The following is a 12,098-nucleotide window of genomic DNA, read 5'->3' as shown; positions in this document are numbered from 1 at the left end:
TCCCAGTCCTCTCCCATTCCTCTCCCAGTCCTCTCCCAGTCCTCTCCCATTCCTCCCCCATTCCTCTCCCATTCCTCTCCCAGTCCTCCCCCAGTCCTCTCCCAGTCCTCTCCCAGTCCTCTCCCAGTCCTCCCCCATTCCTCTCCCAGTCCTCTCCCAGTCCTCTCCCAGTCCTCCCCCATTCCTCTCCCAGTCCTCTCCCAGTCCTCTCCCCGTCCTCCCCCAGTCCTCTCCCAGTCCTCTCCCAGTCCTCTCCCATTCCTCTCCCAGTCCTCCCCCCTTCCTCGCCCAGGCCTCTCCCAGTCCTCTCCCATTCCTCCCCCATTCCTCTCCCAGTCCTCTCCCAGTCCTCCCCCATTCCTCTCCCAGTCCTCTCCCAGTCCTCCCCCATTCCTCTCCCATTCCTCTCCCAGTTCTCCCCCAGTCCTCCCCCAGTCCTCTCCCAGTCCTCTCCCAGTCCTCTCCCATTCCTCTCCCAGTCCTCCCCCAGTCCTCCCCCATTCCTCTCCCAGTCCTCTCCCATTCCTCCCCCATTCCTCTCCCAGTCCTCTCCCAGTCCTCCCCCATTCCTCTCCCAGTCCTCTCCCATTCCTCCCCCATTCCTCTCCCAGTCCTCTCCCAGTCCTCTCCCATTCCTCTCCCAGTCCTCTCCCATTCCTCTCCCAGTCCTCTCCCATTCCTCCCCCATTCCTCTCCCAGTCCTCTCCCATTCCTCCCCCAGTCCTCTCCCATTCCTCTCCCATTCCTCTCCCATTCCTCTCCCAGTCCTCTCCCAGTCCTCTCCCAGTCCTCTCCCATTCCTCCCCCATTCCTCTCCCAGTCCTCTCCCAGTCCTCTCCCATTCCTCTCCCAGTCCTCTCCCAGTCCTCTCCCAGTCCTCTCCCAGTCCTCTCCCATTCCTCTCCCAGTCCTCTCCCAGTCCTCTCCCATTCCTCCCCCATTCCTCTCCCAGTCCTCTCCCAGTCCTCTCCCAGTCCTCTCCCATTCCTCCCCCATTCCTCTCCCAGTCCTCTCCCAGTCCTCTCCCATTCCTCTCCCAGTCCTCTCCCAGTCCTCTCCCAGTCCTCTCCCATTCCTCTCCCAGTCCTCTCCCAGTCCTCCCCCATTCCTCTCCCATTCCTCTCCCAGTCCTCTCCCATTCCTCCCCCAGTCCTCTCCCAGTCCTCCCCCCCCCCCCCCTCTCTCCACATATCATCTATGGGTCCCACAGTCCGTCCACATGACTGATGAACAACTTAGAGTAAAGCGCTCCGTCGTATAAACAGAGGAGTGACGCTGGAGATAAACATGTAAACAGATAAACATGTAAACAGATAAACACGTAAACACGTAAACATGAATCACAAGTTTGCTTATTAGACATCTGTTGCTGCAGGCGACGTCTCTGTGAAATTCATTATGAATAAGAGGGATTCTGGTCCTGGTTCTGGAGCCTTTACTTGTATTTACGTCCTAAAGTGTTTGTATGTGTTCTTTGGAGCTACGAGTTCCATTGAGGAGCTCCTGAATTATGCAGCCGGCTCTTAGCGCTGCAAGCGGCCGGCTAACGGGAGGATTTAGGGCGATGGGCCGTTTTTCTAAAACATTCAGATTTTTTTCCTCAAAATATTCAGACTTTTAAAAAAAAAAATTCAGCATTTTTTTCTAAAATATTCAGACTTTTTTCTAAAATATTCAGACTTTTTCTCCTCAAAATATTCAGACTTAAAAAAAAAAAAAATATTCAGACTTTTTCTCCTCAAAATATTCAGACTTAAAAAAAATAAAATATTCAGACTTTTTCTCCTCAAAATATTCAGACTTTTAAAAAAAATATTCAGACTTTTTTTCTAAAATATTCAGACATTTTTTCCCTAAAATATTCAGACTTTTAAAAAAAATGATTCAGACTTTTTTTCTAAAATATTCAGACTATTTTTCCTAAAATATTCAGACTTTTTTTCCTAAAATATTCAGACTTTTTCCCCTAAAATATTCAGACTTTTTTTCCTCAAAATATTCAGACTTTTAAAAAAAAATATTCAGACTTTTTTTCCTCAAAATATTCAGACTTTTAAAAAAAAAGATTCAGACTTTTTTTCTAAAATATTCAGACTATTTTTCTAAAATATTCACTTATATTGTTGCAAATGTTTATTTCTGGGACTTTCCTGTACGTTCTACAACACACACACTACTCTCCATCTTTTATTGTCATTTACAGAATGTTCTCTTTTTTATATATTTCAACATTTCAAAATTTTTTCTTGGTGAATATTTGTGCTTTCTTTTTTTAAAGGCACAAATATAACTAGTAGTTATCCACTTAAAACAACTTTTTTCTTTTGTGGTTTTTTAGTACCTTTGTAATCTTTCATATAGATGGAATAAACCTTTAAAGCCCGCTGCCACTAGGGGGCGCCTAAACGAGCACTTCATACGGTTTACGTACCCATCCAAGTTCTAGCGCCCTTATTGTCAGTCCTTCTATATCTGTCAGTTCTGTTTCCATGACTATTTTCCATGACTATTTTCTCGGCCGCTTCTTTATCTGACAACAACAACAACAACAACAACTTGTGATGCTGATGAAACCTGAGTGTGTTTCTAGAGGGAGAGTTTGTGCTTCAAGGGTCGAGAAAACAGTCTGAAGTAGTTCAGCCGCCTCGTCTTCATCACATCTGATTGTTCTCTCTCTGTCGAGCCGTTACACACTCTGTGTGTGTGTGTGTGTGTGTGTGTGTGTGTTACTGTGACCTAGATTTCAAGCCTGCAGTGCAATGCAAGTGATTGGTTGGTTGGTTTGTGTGTGTGTGTGTGAGTGTGTGTGAAAGAGACAGAGAGCTCAGTCTATGGTTAACCATACACCTCGCCTTCCCCCACAGCCACTCATACCTACACACACACGCACACACACACACGCACACACACACATTGAAATTCCCAGCTGTGTCCTGTCTCACACGTTCAGTGTTTTCAGTGTAAACTCCGTCTCCCCGACGTGTTCTATCAGAGTTTTATTGATTGATTGTTCTGATTAGATCATTTCATTGTGGATGTGTTGCTGCCTTCACTTCATGTGTGTGTGTGTGTGTGTGTGTGTGTGTGTGTAAGGATAGTAAACTATTGGAAGCCAACATAATTGTGATTGGCTCTATTATCCCGATAATACTCAAAATACGCTAAAAACTCAAAATGGAATCACTTTACATTACATTTTGTTAAGAAATTATATTTATTCTATCCTTCATGATATTTAATAATATACTCATTGCAACACAGACAGACATTCAAACATCTTTTTTTTCATGAAAATCAAACACATCTTTAATTAGATCATTATTATTATCTTAATTACATGATATTTACTGTATTTCTTTGTGTTAATTCTCTAAACCGCGTTTTCAAGCTACTTCACAATTACCCCGATAATGGAAATTCACTCCGATCCACGAAACAAGATTAAAAAAATCCTTTATCCTCCCAATAAAGTCGTTTTATTCCTCACTGGCCGGTTTGATTGATTTTTACACGTTTTTTTTTAAACTTGTTTCGAGCAGATAAGTGTTGAACGTAATGTAATATTTACGTAATGTAATACTTACATAATGTAATATTTAAATGTTGGACTCTGACATGTTAACTGACATATTTAATCATGTTTGTTGTGTCCAGACTTTAGTAATAAAGGAAATTAATGTTTTAAGTTATGAACTCTTCTCATATACTGGTAGCTAACGGTAGCTATCGGTAGCTAACGGTAGCCAACGGTAGCTTTCGGTAGCTAACGGTAGCTATCGGTCGCTAATGGTAGCCAATGGAAGCTTTCGGTAGCTAACGGTAGCTAACGGTAGCTAATGGTAGCCAACGGTAGCTAACGGTAGCTATCGGTAGCTAACGGTAGCCAATGGAAGCTTTCGGTAGCTAACGGTAGCTATCGGTCGCTAATGGTAGCCAATGGAAGCTTTCGGTAGCTAACGGTAGCTAATGGTAGCCAACGGTAGCTTTCGGTAGCTAACGGTTAAAAGATTCACATCCTTTCATATCACAAACGTCTGTTTACTCCTCGGCCGTCATGACTTCACAAACGACACGGCGGGCAGTAAAAATAAATAAAATCATGCAAAGCACTCGTTTGATATGCGGTTGCCAGGCAACAGTATAAAGTAGCAGCTTTTCCCAGTGACTCAATACAAAAGTGGCAAGAGTTGTGTGTGTGTGTGTGTGTGTGTGTGTGAGAAAGCTATTAAATTAATTCAGCTGCACAGGGAGCCGGTGTGAATCACCGCCTTTATGAATTTCCGTGTGCTGACGTCACGGTGGACGCCGTGAATGAATCAGCAAATTAGGCCGAGTGGTGACACGAGACAGGAAACAGCCATTACCGCCATCATCATCATCATCGTCATCATCATCGCCATCGCCATCGTCATCATCATCATCATCGCCGCCATCGTCATCATCATCACCGCCATCATCATCATCATCATCGTCATCATCATCGCCATCATCATCGCCATCATCATCGCCGGCATCGTCATCATCATCACCGCCATCATCATCATCGCCATCATCGTCATCATCATCATCGCCGCCATCGTCATCATCATCGCCATCATCGTCGTCATCATCATCGCCATCATCATCGCCATCATCGTCGTCATCATCATCATCACCGCCATCATCATCGCCATCATCGTCGTCATCATCATCGTCATCATCATCGCCATCATCGTCGTCATCATCATCGCCATCATCGTCATCATCATCATCGCCATCATCATCATCATCGTCGTCATCATCATCATCGCCATCATCACCGCCATCATCATCATCATCGCCATCATCGTCATCATCATCACCGTCATCATCACCGCCATCATAATCATCGCCGTCATCATCATCACCGCCATCATCATCGCCATCATCGTCATCATCATCATCACCGCCATCATCATCGCCATCATCGTCGTCATCATCATCGCCATCATCGTCGTCATCATCATCGCCATCATCATCATCGTCATCATCATCATCGCCATCATCATCATCGCCATCATCGTCATCATCATCATCGCCGCCATCGTCATCACCGTCATCATCATCGCCATCATCATCGTCATCATCATCATCATCATCGCCGTCATCATCATCATCGCCATCATCGTCATCATCATCATCGCCGCCATCGTCATCACCGTCATCATCATCGCCATCATCATCACCATCATCATCGCCATCATCATCGCCATCATCACCGCCGCCATCGTCATCATCATCGCCATCATCATCATCATCGCCATCATCGTCATCATCATCATCGCCATCATCACCACTGCCATCGTCACCGCTGCCATCGTCATCGCCATCATCATCGCCGCCATCGTCATCATCATCGTCATCATCATCATCGCCATCATCATCATCATCATCATCATCATCATCGCCGCCATCGTCATCATCATCGCCATCATCATCATCATCGCCATCATCGTCATCATCATCGCCGCCATCGTCATCATCATCATCACCATCATCGCCATCATCATCATCATCGCCATCATCGTCATCATCATCGCCGCCATCATCATCATCATCGCCATCATCGTCATCATCATCATCATCGCCATCATCGTCATCATCATCGCCGCCATCATCATCATCATCGCCATCATCGTCATCATCATCGCCGCCATCGTCATCATCATCGCCATCATCACCATCATCGCCATCATCATCATCATCGCCATCATCGTCATCATCATCGCCGCCATCATCATCATCATCGCCATCATCATCATCATCGCCATCATCGTCATCATCATCGCCGCCATCATCATCATCATCGCCATCATCGTCATCATCATCGCCGCCATCGTCATCATCATCGCCATCATCACCATCATCGCCATCATCATCATCATCGCCATCATCGTCATCATCATCGCCGCCATCATCATCATCATCGCCATCATCGTCATCATCATCATCGCCATCATCATCGCCATCATCATCGCCGTCATCATCATCATCATCATCATCATCGCCGCCATCGTCATCATCATCGCCGTCATCATCATCATCGCCATCATCGTCATCATCATCATCGCCGCCATCGTCATCACCGTCATCATCATCACCATCATCATCGTCATCATCACCGCCGCCATCGTCATCGCCATCATCATCATCATCGCCATCATCGTCATCATCATCATCGCCATCATCATCGCCATCATCATCGCCGTCATCATCATCATCATCATCATCATCGCCGCCATCGTCATCATCATCGCCGTCATCATCATCATCGCCATCATCGTCATCATCATCACCGCCGCCATCATCATCGCCATCATCATCATCGCCATCATCATCATCGTCATCATCATCGTCATCATCACCGCCATCATCACCGCCATCATCACCGCCATCATCGTCATCATCATCACCGCCATCATCATCATCATCATCGCCATCATCATCATTATCATCGCCATCATCGCCGTCATCATCATCATCATCGCCATCATCGTCATCATCGCCGTCATCATCATCATCATCGCCATCATCGTCATCATCGCCACCATCGTCATCACCGTCATCATCATCGCCATCATCACCGCCGCCATCGTCATCATCATCACCGCCATATATTTACATATATGTATAGATAAGTGTAAATATGTATACTGTATACACTTTTTTTCCCTTTTTAAATACTGATCCAAACTTCAAAGCAGCGTGAATTAATTTAAATACATACACATACACATATATTTGTCTTTTTACTCTCCCGGCCCGACAGCATCTCATCTCTTCGGCCTGAACTGAACTCTCTCTCACGATTGGCTGATGCTTGGATATCGAACCTCAATGCAAAGTTGATGCCTGTCCGTCAAAAAAACTGACACCTGTAGCGGGCATCAGATTTCTATTAAGATTCATAATCTGCATTCAGGGTCAGAGGTTAAAGATCAATTACTTCCTAATTTTAATCAAATATCTTGGCGATTTTAGACTATTTTGTATTTTATTTGACAACTTTATATTCCTTTGATAAATGGGGGAAAAAAAACATTTCTTAAAATAAAGATAAGGAAAGAAAGCTCAAATAACTAAATAGTGACACATAAAACAATAACAACAGGAACCTCAAATGAATACGAAAAAACGGGAATAATCTGTAATCTCAACTGCTTTTCTTTTGTCCTCTTCTTTTATTGTTCTGTTTATTTAACGGGGCGTCGCTGTAAAACAACACACACCTGCTCGGTTTAAATAAAAGCTTAAATAAACGTGTCGGAGTCTAAGTGGATACTCGCGGGGCCAGAAAAGAGACATTTATTATTATTGTTATTCGTTTCTGCTCTCGGTGTCATTTTGCTTTTGTTTTGTAAACAGTGTCTCGTTTCATGTGTAATTGCTCCGTCTGCTGTGTTGTTGTTGTTGTTGTTGTTGTTGTGTGGAATACATTAGTGTCCATCAAGGCAGCCTGTTTATTTTGGTTGAGGGGAAAAGTACATTTTTTTGTAAATCATCAGGATTTATATTCATCGACCTGAAGAGTTATTAGCATGTTTATGTTTTTTGTTCCATATTACCAGTAGAACCAGTTATGTTCCCACAGCCCGTGAGATGAACTCCAGTGACCCTCCATCGACTCCGTGGGATCATTTACTTTGATTTTAACATGTTTATTTCAGGCTATTCATTATGTAAAAGTGGATATTGTCAAACAATTGAACCGTCAAAATATATATATAAAGATATCTATCTATCTATCTATATAGATAGATAGATATCTATCTATCTATCTATCTATCTATATATATATAGATATATATATCTCTATCGTCGACTTCAACCATTTACCCTTTACTTTTTAAATATGACAACCATGTATCCATTATATTTAGATGTCCATTCAGCTTTTTATCTATTACTTTTACATTACATTACATTACATGTCATTTAGCTGACGCTTTTATCCAAAGCGACTTACAATAAGTTTTAAATAGCTAAACCAATTATGCATGACTTTTAAATGTTTATTTAAACTATTTGTAAATGTCTTTTTAAATCATTTTTAATGTCTGTTTAAACCATTTTAAATGTCTTTTTAAATCATTTTAAATGTCTGTTTAAACCATTTTAAATGTCTTTTTAAATCATTTTAAATGTCTTTTTAAATCATTTTTAATGTCTATTTAAACCATTTTAAATGTCTTTTTAAATCATTTTGAATGCCTATTTAAACCATTTTAAAAGGCTTTTTGAATCATTTTTAATGTCTTTTTAAATCATTTTTAATGTCTATTTAAACCATTTTAAATGTCTTTTTAAATCATTTTAAATGTCTATTTAAACCATTTTAAATGTCTTTTTAAATCATTTTAAATGTCTATTTAAACCATTTTAAATGTCTATTTAAACCATTTTAAATAATCATTTTTAATGTCTATTTAAACCATTTTAAATGTCTTTTTAAACTATTAATCCAGGACTTTTAACTGCATCCTCTGGTTGAGAATCACTCTTTTACCCTAAAAGAGCACTCGTCTCTAAAAGCAGTTTTTTGTGTGACATATTTTATTAAAGTTACTGCAGCAGGCTGACCTCTGACCCCTGACCTCTGACCTCTGACTCCGCTCGGTTCTGGTTCCTCGTTATACAGCAGAGGAGGAAGAGCGTGCTTCGTCTTCGTCGGTGACTTTGTCCTGTTAACCACAGAGAGGTCCGACTTCCCCGAGATCCTCCTCCTCTTCTTCCTCTTCCTCTTCATCTTCCTTCTTCTTCCTCCTTCCTCCTCCTCTTCATCATCATCATCACTGGCTTCACTTTATGCAGAAACAGGTTTCTATTGTCAGTCACAGGGTTATTTACCTTTAAAAAGTATTAACTGTTAATAAGCCAAATAAAACTATTACGACCACGTCTCAAATGTCACCCGAAATATAATAAATTTGACTTTTAAAAACAAACCTTTTTTCTGTGTGTCCTGTAACACTTGAAAGAAAATTCAATAAAAAAAATAATTAAAAAAACAGATAATAAAAAATCAATAGAAATTTATTTTGCTCACTTATCAAAAATATCTGCAACATGTTTTTTTTTTTTTTTTTTTTGCATAGATGGACACAAAATAGCTTCTGGTGATTGTTTCACGTGTGATTGCGACACACAAAGTCTTCTTCCAAAAAAAAACAACAACAAAATGTGCGAATTTAAATAAACCGTTTGTGAAATAATCTTTTTTTTAGGGCTTAACGTCGACATGATTATAAAACCGATCAATTATTACTTTTTTTTCCTCTGAATTCAAATAGATTACTCCTTATAAATAAAAAGGATGACAATAAATATTTCAAATATATTACTTCTTGGTTTTGTTTAAATACTTTCCAAATATATTTTTTCCAGAACCAATAATGTCACAAAAAAAAAAAAAAATCTTTTATGGTCAATAAATGCTAATAATGCTCCTCTATCGCACATGAAATGGAAAAAAAGTAAGAAACACAAACGTCTTCAGCTTTTCTCAGCTTATAACTTCTTCGGATCCGGACTCCGCCGGTTCCGCTGGTTCTGCGAGTCGACGCCCGCGGGCCGTTTTTTTTTTGGGGGGAGGGGTTGCGTCACATTTTGGGACAATATCCCAGAAATGAATCCTTAACCACCGTCTCCTGCTTTGTGCTCCAGGAAAAAATATCCGTTCTTCTTGCACGTAAAAAAAACAACACCACACACTCTCTCCACCAGGGGGCGCCTCATCCAACAGCGGCCGGGCGCTCAGTCGGCGTACTGTCGGTAAAAGGCCACCTTGACGCGCTCGATCTGGTGACACAGTTTGATGGCGGGGCCGAGCTTCAGGTCCATGCACTCCTGCACGGTGGGCAGCGTGAGGAGCAGCAGCGCCTGGCCGTCGATGTCCTGCACGGGGAGAGGCGTGTTTAAACTCTGGCTCTTAACATGGCCGACCGTGTGTGTGTGTGTGTGTGTGTGTGTGTGAGTGTGTGACTGTGTGTGTACCTGCTCCTGGAAGATGTTGGCGAGGGACGAACAGTCAGTGGAGTTGATGAAGTGAACGACTTCATCTACGCTCCATTCCAGAGGATTACTGTCCAGAACCAGCTGACCCTCCTCTTCCCCCACCTGACACACACACACACACACACACACACACACACACACACACACACACACACACACACACACACACACACAAACTGTCAATTCCAGAAACACATTTTTTTGTTCATTGCTCAACTAATGCTCTAAACATTTTAATTAAAATCAAAACACCTCTTTGGATCTTTTTTTGTTCTGGTGTGAAAAGAGCTTTTTAATTTTGTATAATATATATATATATATATATATCTATATATATATATATATATAGATATATATATGCACCTGCATGTCTGTCTGCGTGTCTGTCTGCGTGTCTGTCTGCACCTGCATGTCTTGTCCTTGGGGCGGCTGGTACTTGTGGTTCTGGTTGTAAGCCGCCAGCGAGCGGGTCGACCTCCTGCGGCCCTCGGCGGCCTCTTGGCTGCCCGCGGCGTTGCCTGCGCCGAAGGTCCTGAAGGTCCCGCGCGCCGCGGCGGCGCGGCGCGGCCGGCTGCTGGTCACCTCCACCGAGGAGGCGTCGGTGTGGTCCTCGCGGGGCTCCGAGCTGGTGCCCTCGCTGCCCGACTGCAAACCCGCCATCTCTTCGTCCTCCTCGCTGTCCTGAGGGAGGAAGGGGCGGAGTCAAGACGCCGCTCACGTTGTTGTCGTTGTTGTTGTTGTTGCTCTAATCCCGTAAAATCAATCTTAACGTTATCGAGACTCTTTGTTTAATGTTCCTGCTAAAACTTCTATTCACAACCGATTTAAATGGATCTCTCGTTTTCGATACACGAGTCACCACATCAGTGTTTCTGTTTATTGTTATTGTTTACATATTTAGACACTTCTCAGTATTTTAATGCCACTAAAGTGACGTTTAGCTGAGGTTAGTCTGAAGTTCCTTGGTGTCTTATTGAATCTTCATTCATTAGTTTTCTTCTTTCGTCTGAATATTAAGTTTTTCTCTCTTTTTTTTGTTTTTTGTGCTTAAATGATAAACTTTACGGTTCGATAACCTTCGTTATTAAAAAATGGATGAAAAGCTGAATCTAAATGTATTAAAATCATTTCAGACGTGTTTTTAAAAGTCCATCAGACCGAAACTCTCGAAGCTTCTAGAACTGAAATAAATTAATTGATTCGTTTATTATCAAAAATAGATGCCGATCAATCTTCTGTTGAGTAATTATTTAAACTCTACAAAACAAAACAAACATTTTATGGAGCAAAGCATCATTGAGAAAGAACCCATTGGTCTCAAATCCCGTATTTAATGACCCTAAATCGCATTTTAGTCGTCAAATCATCTAAAAACACAAAAATCGTGTAAATTACGCGACGTGCTCTCTAACCTGCGGCGAGCCGGCGGCCGTGTAGCCCACGGTGGACGAGCGCCTCTTCTTCTGCACAAAGATGGCTTTCCTCTTCTTCCTGCGGCGCGCCGGCTTGGCCAGCTCGGCCCCCGCCGCCTCCTCCCCCCCCGTCGGCTTGCACAGCTTCCTCTTCTTCCCGTAGTAGTAGGCTGCGGACGCATCAGCAGATGTTGACAACGGCAAAGCCCTAAAAAAAAGGAAACGGAGGGTCTCCTCCTCCGATTACAGGGGACTCACTGTATTTGGTTTTGGTCTGGACGGAGCAGTTCTCCGGGCACTTGTCGGGCACGAGGACGGGGCTGAAGAGGTTCGGGCAGCACTGCAGCTTCACGCACACCGTGCGGCAGAAGTCCGGGATCTGGTCGGCGAGGCGGACGATGCGGATGGTGGAGCGATAGGTTTTCCCTTTATATCTGGTGGAGGAAGAGGAGGAGGAGGAGGAGGGGGGGGGGGGGGGTGGAAGAGGAGGAGGAGGGGGGGAGGAAGAGGAGGAGGAGGAGGAGGGATGTCGTGACATTGTCAGCCGGTGATTCGACTTTTATTCATGATGAAATAACGTGAAAACGAGAATGTTTGGATTATCGGCGGGTCGATTGCGCAATCTCCCGCGTAATGGCCGAAGGTTTGGGGAGG

General features: G+C 43.1%; 1 protein-coding gene across 3 annotated transcripts in view; it reads right to left on the bottom strand.

Annotated features, from left to right (window-relative positions):
- Positions 1-9,033: 9,033 nt before the first annotated feature.
- sfmbt2 (Scm like with four mbt domains 2) overlaps positions 9,034-12,098 on the bottom strand; it is a 45,070-nt gene continuing 42,005 nt past the window's right edge. For all 3 annotated transcript variants that reach the window (XM_034526147.1, XM_034526146.1, XM_034526148.1), the window contains 5 exons: positions 11,703-11,878; positions 11,445-11,614; positions 10,438-10,713; positions 10,012-10,134; positions 9,034-9,912 (listed from right to left, as the gene is read on the bottom strand). In XM_034526147.1, coding sequence (XP_034382038.1) covers positions 9,772-9,912; positions 10,012-10,134; positions 10,438-10,713; positions 11,445-11,614; positions 11,703-11,878 — 886 coding nt within the window. In that variant the 3' untranslated portion in view covers positions 9,034-9,771. The remainder of the gene's footprint in view (positions 9,913-10,011; positions 10,135-10,437; positions 10,714-11,444; positions 11,615-11,702; positions 11,879-12,098) is intronic.

Source organism: Cyclopterus lumpus, chromosome 23, assembly GCF_009769545.1.
Source record: "Cyclopterus lumpus isolate fCycLum1 chromosome 23, fCycLum1.pri, whole genome shotgun sequence".
Classification (NCBI taxonomy): domain Eukaryota; kingdom Metazoa; phylum Chordata; class Actinopteri; order Perciformes; family Cyclopteridae; genus Cyclopterus; species Cyclopterus lumpus.
The sequence above is the reverse complement of the archived record's forward strand: the minus strand, read 5'-3'. Positions and strand labels throughout refer to the sequence as shown.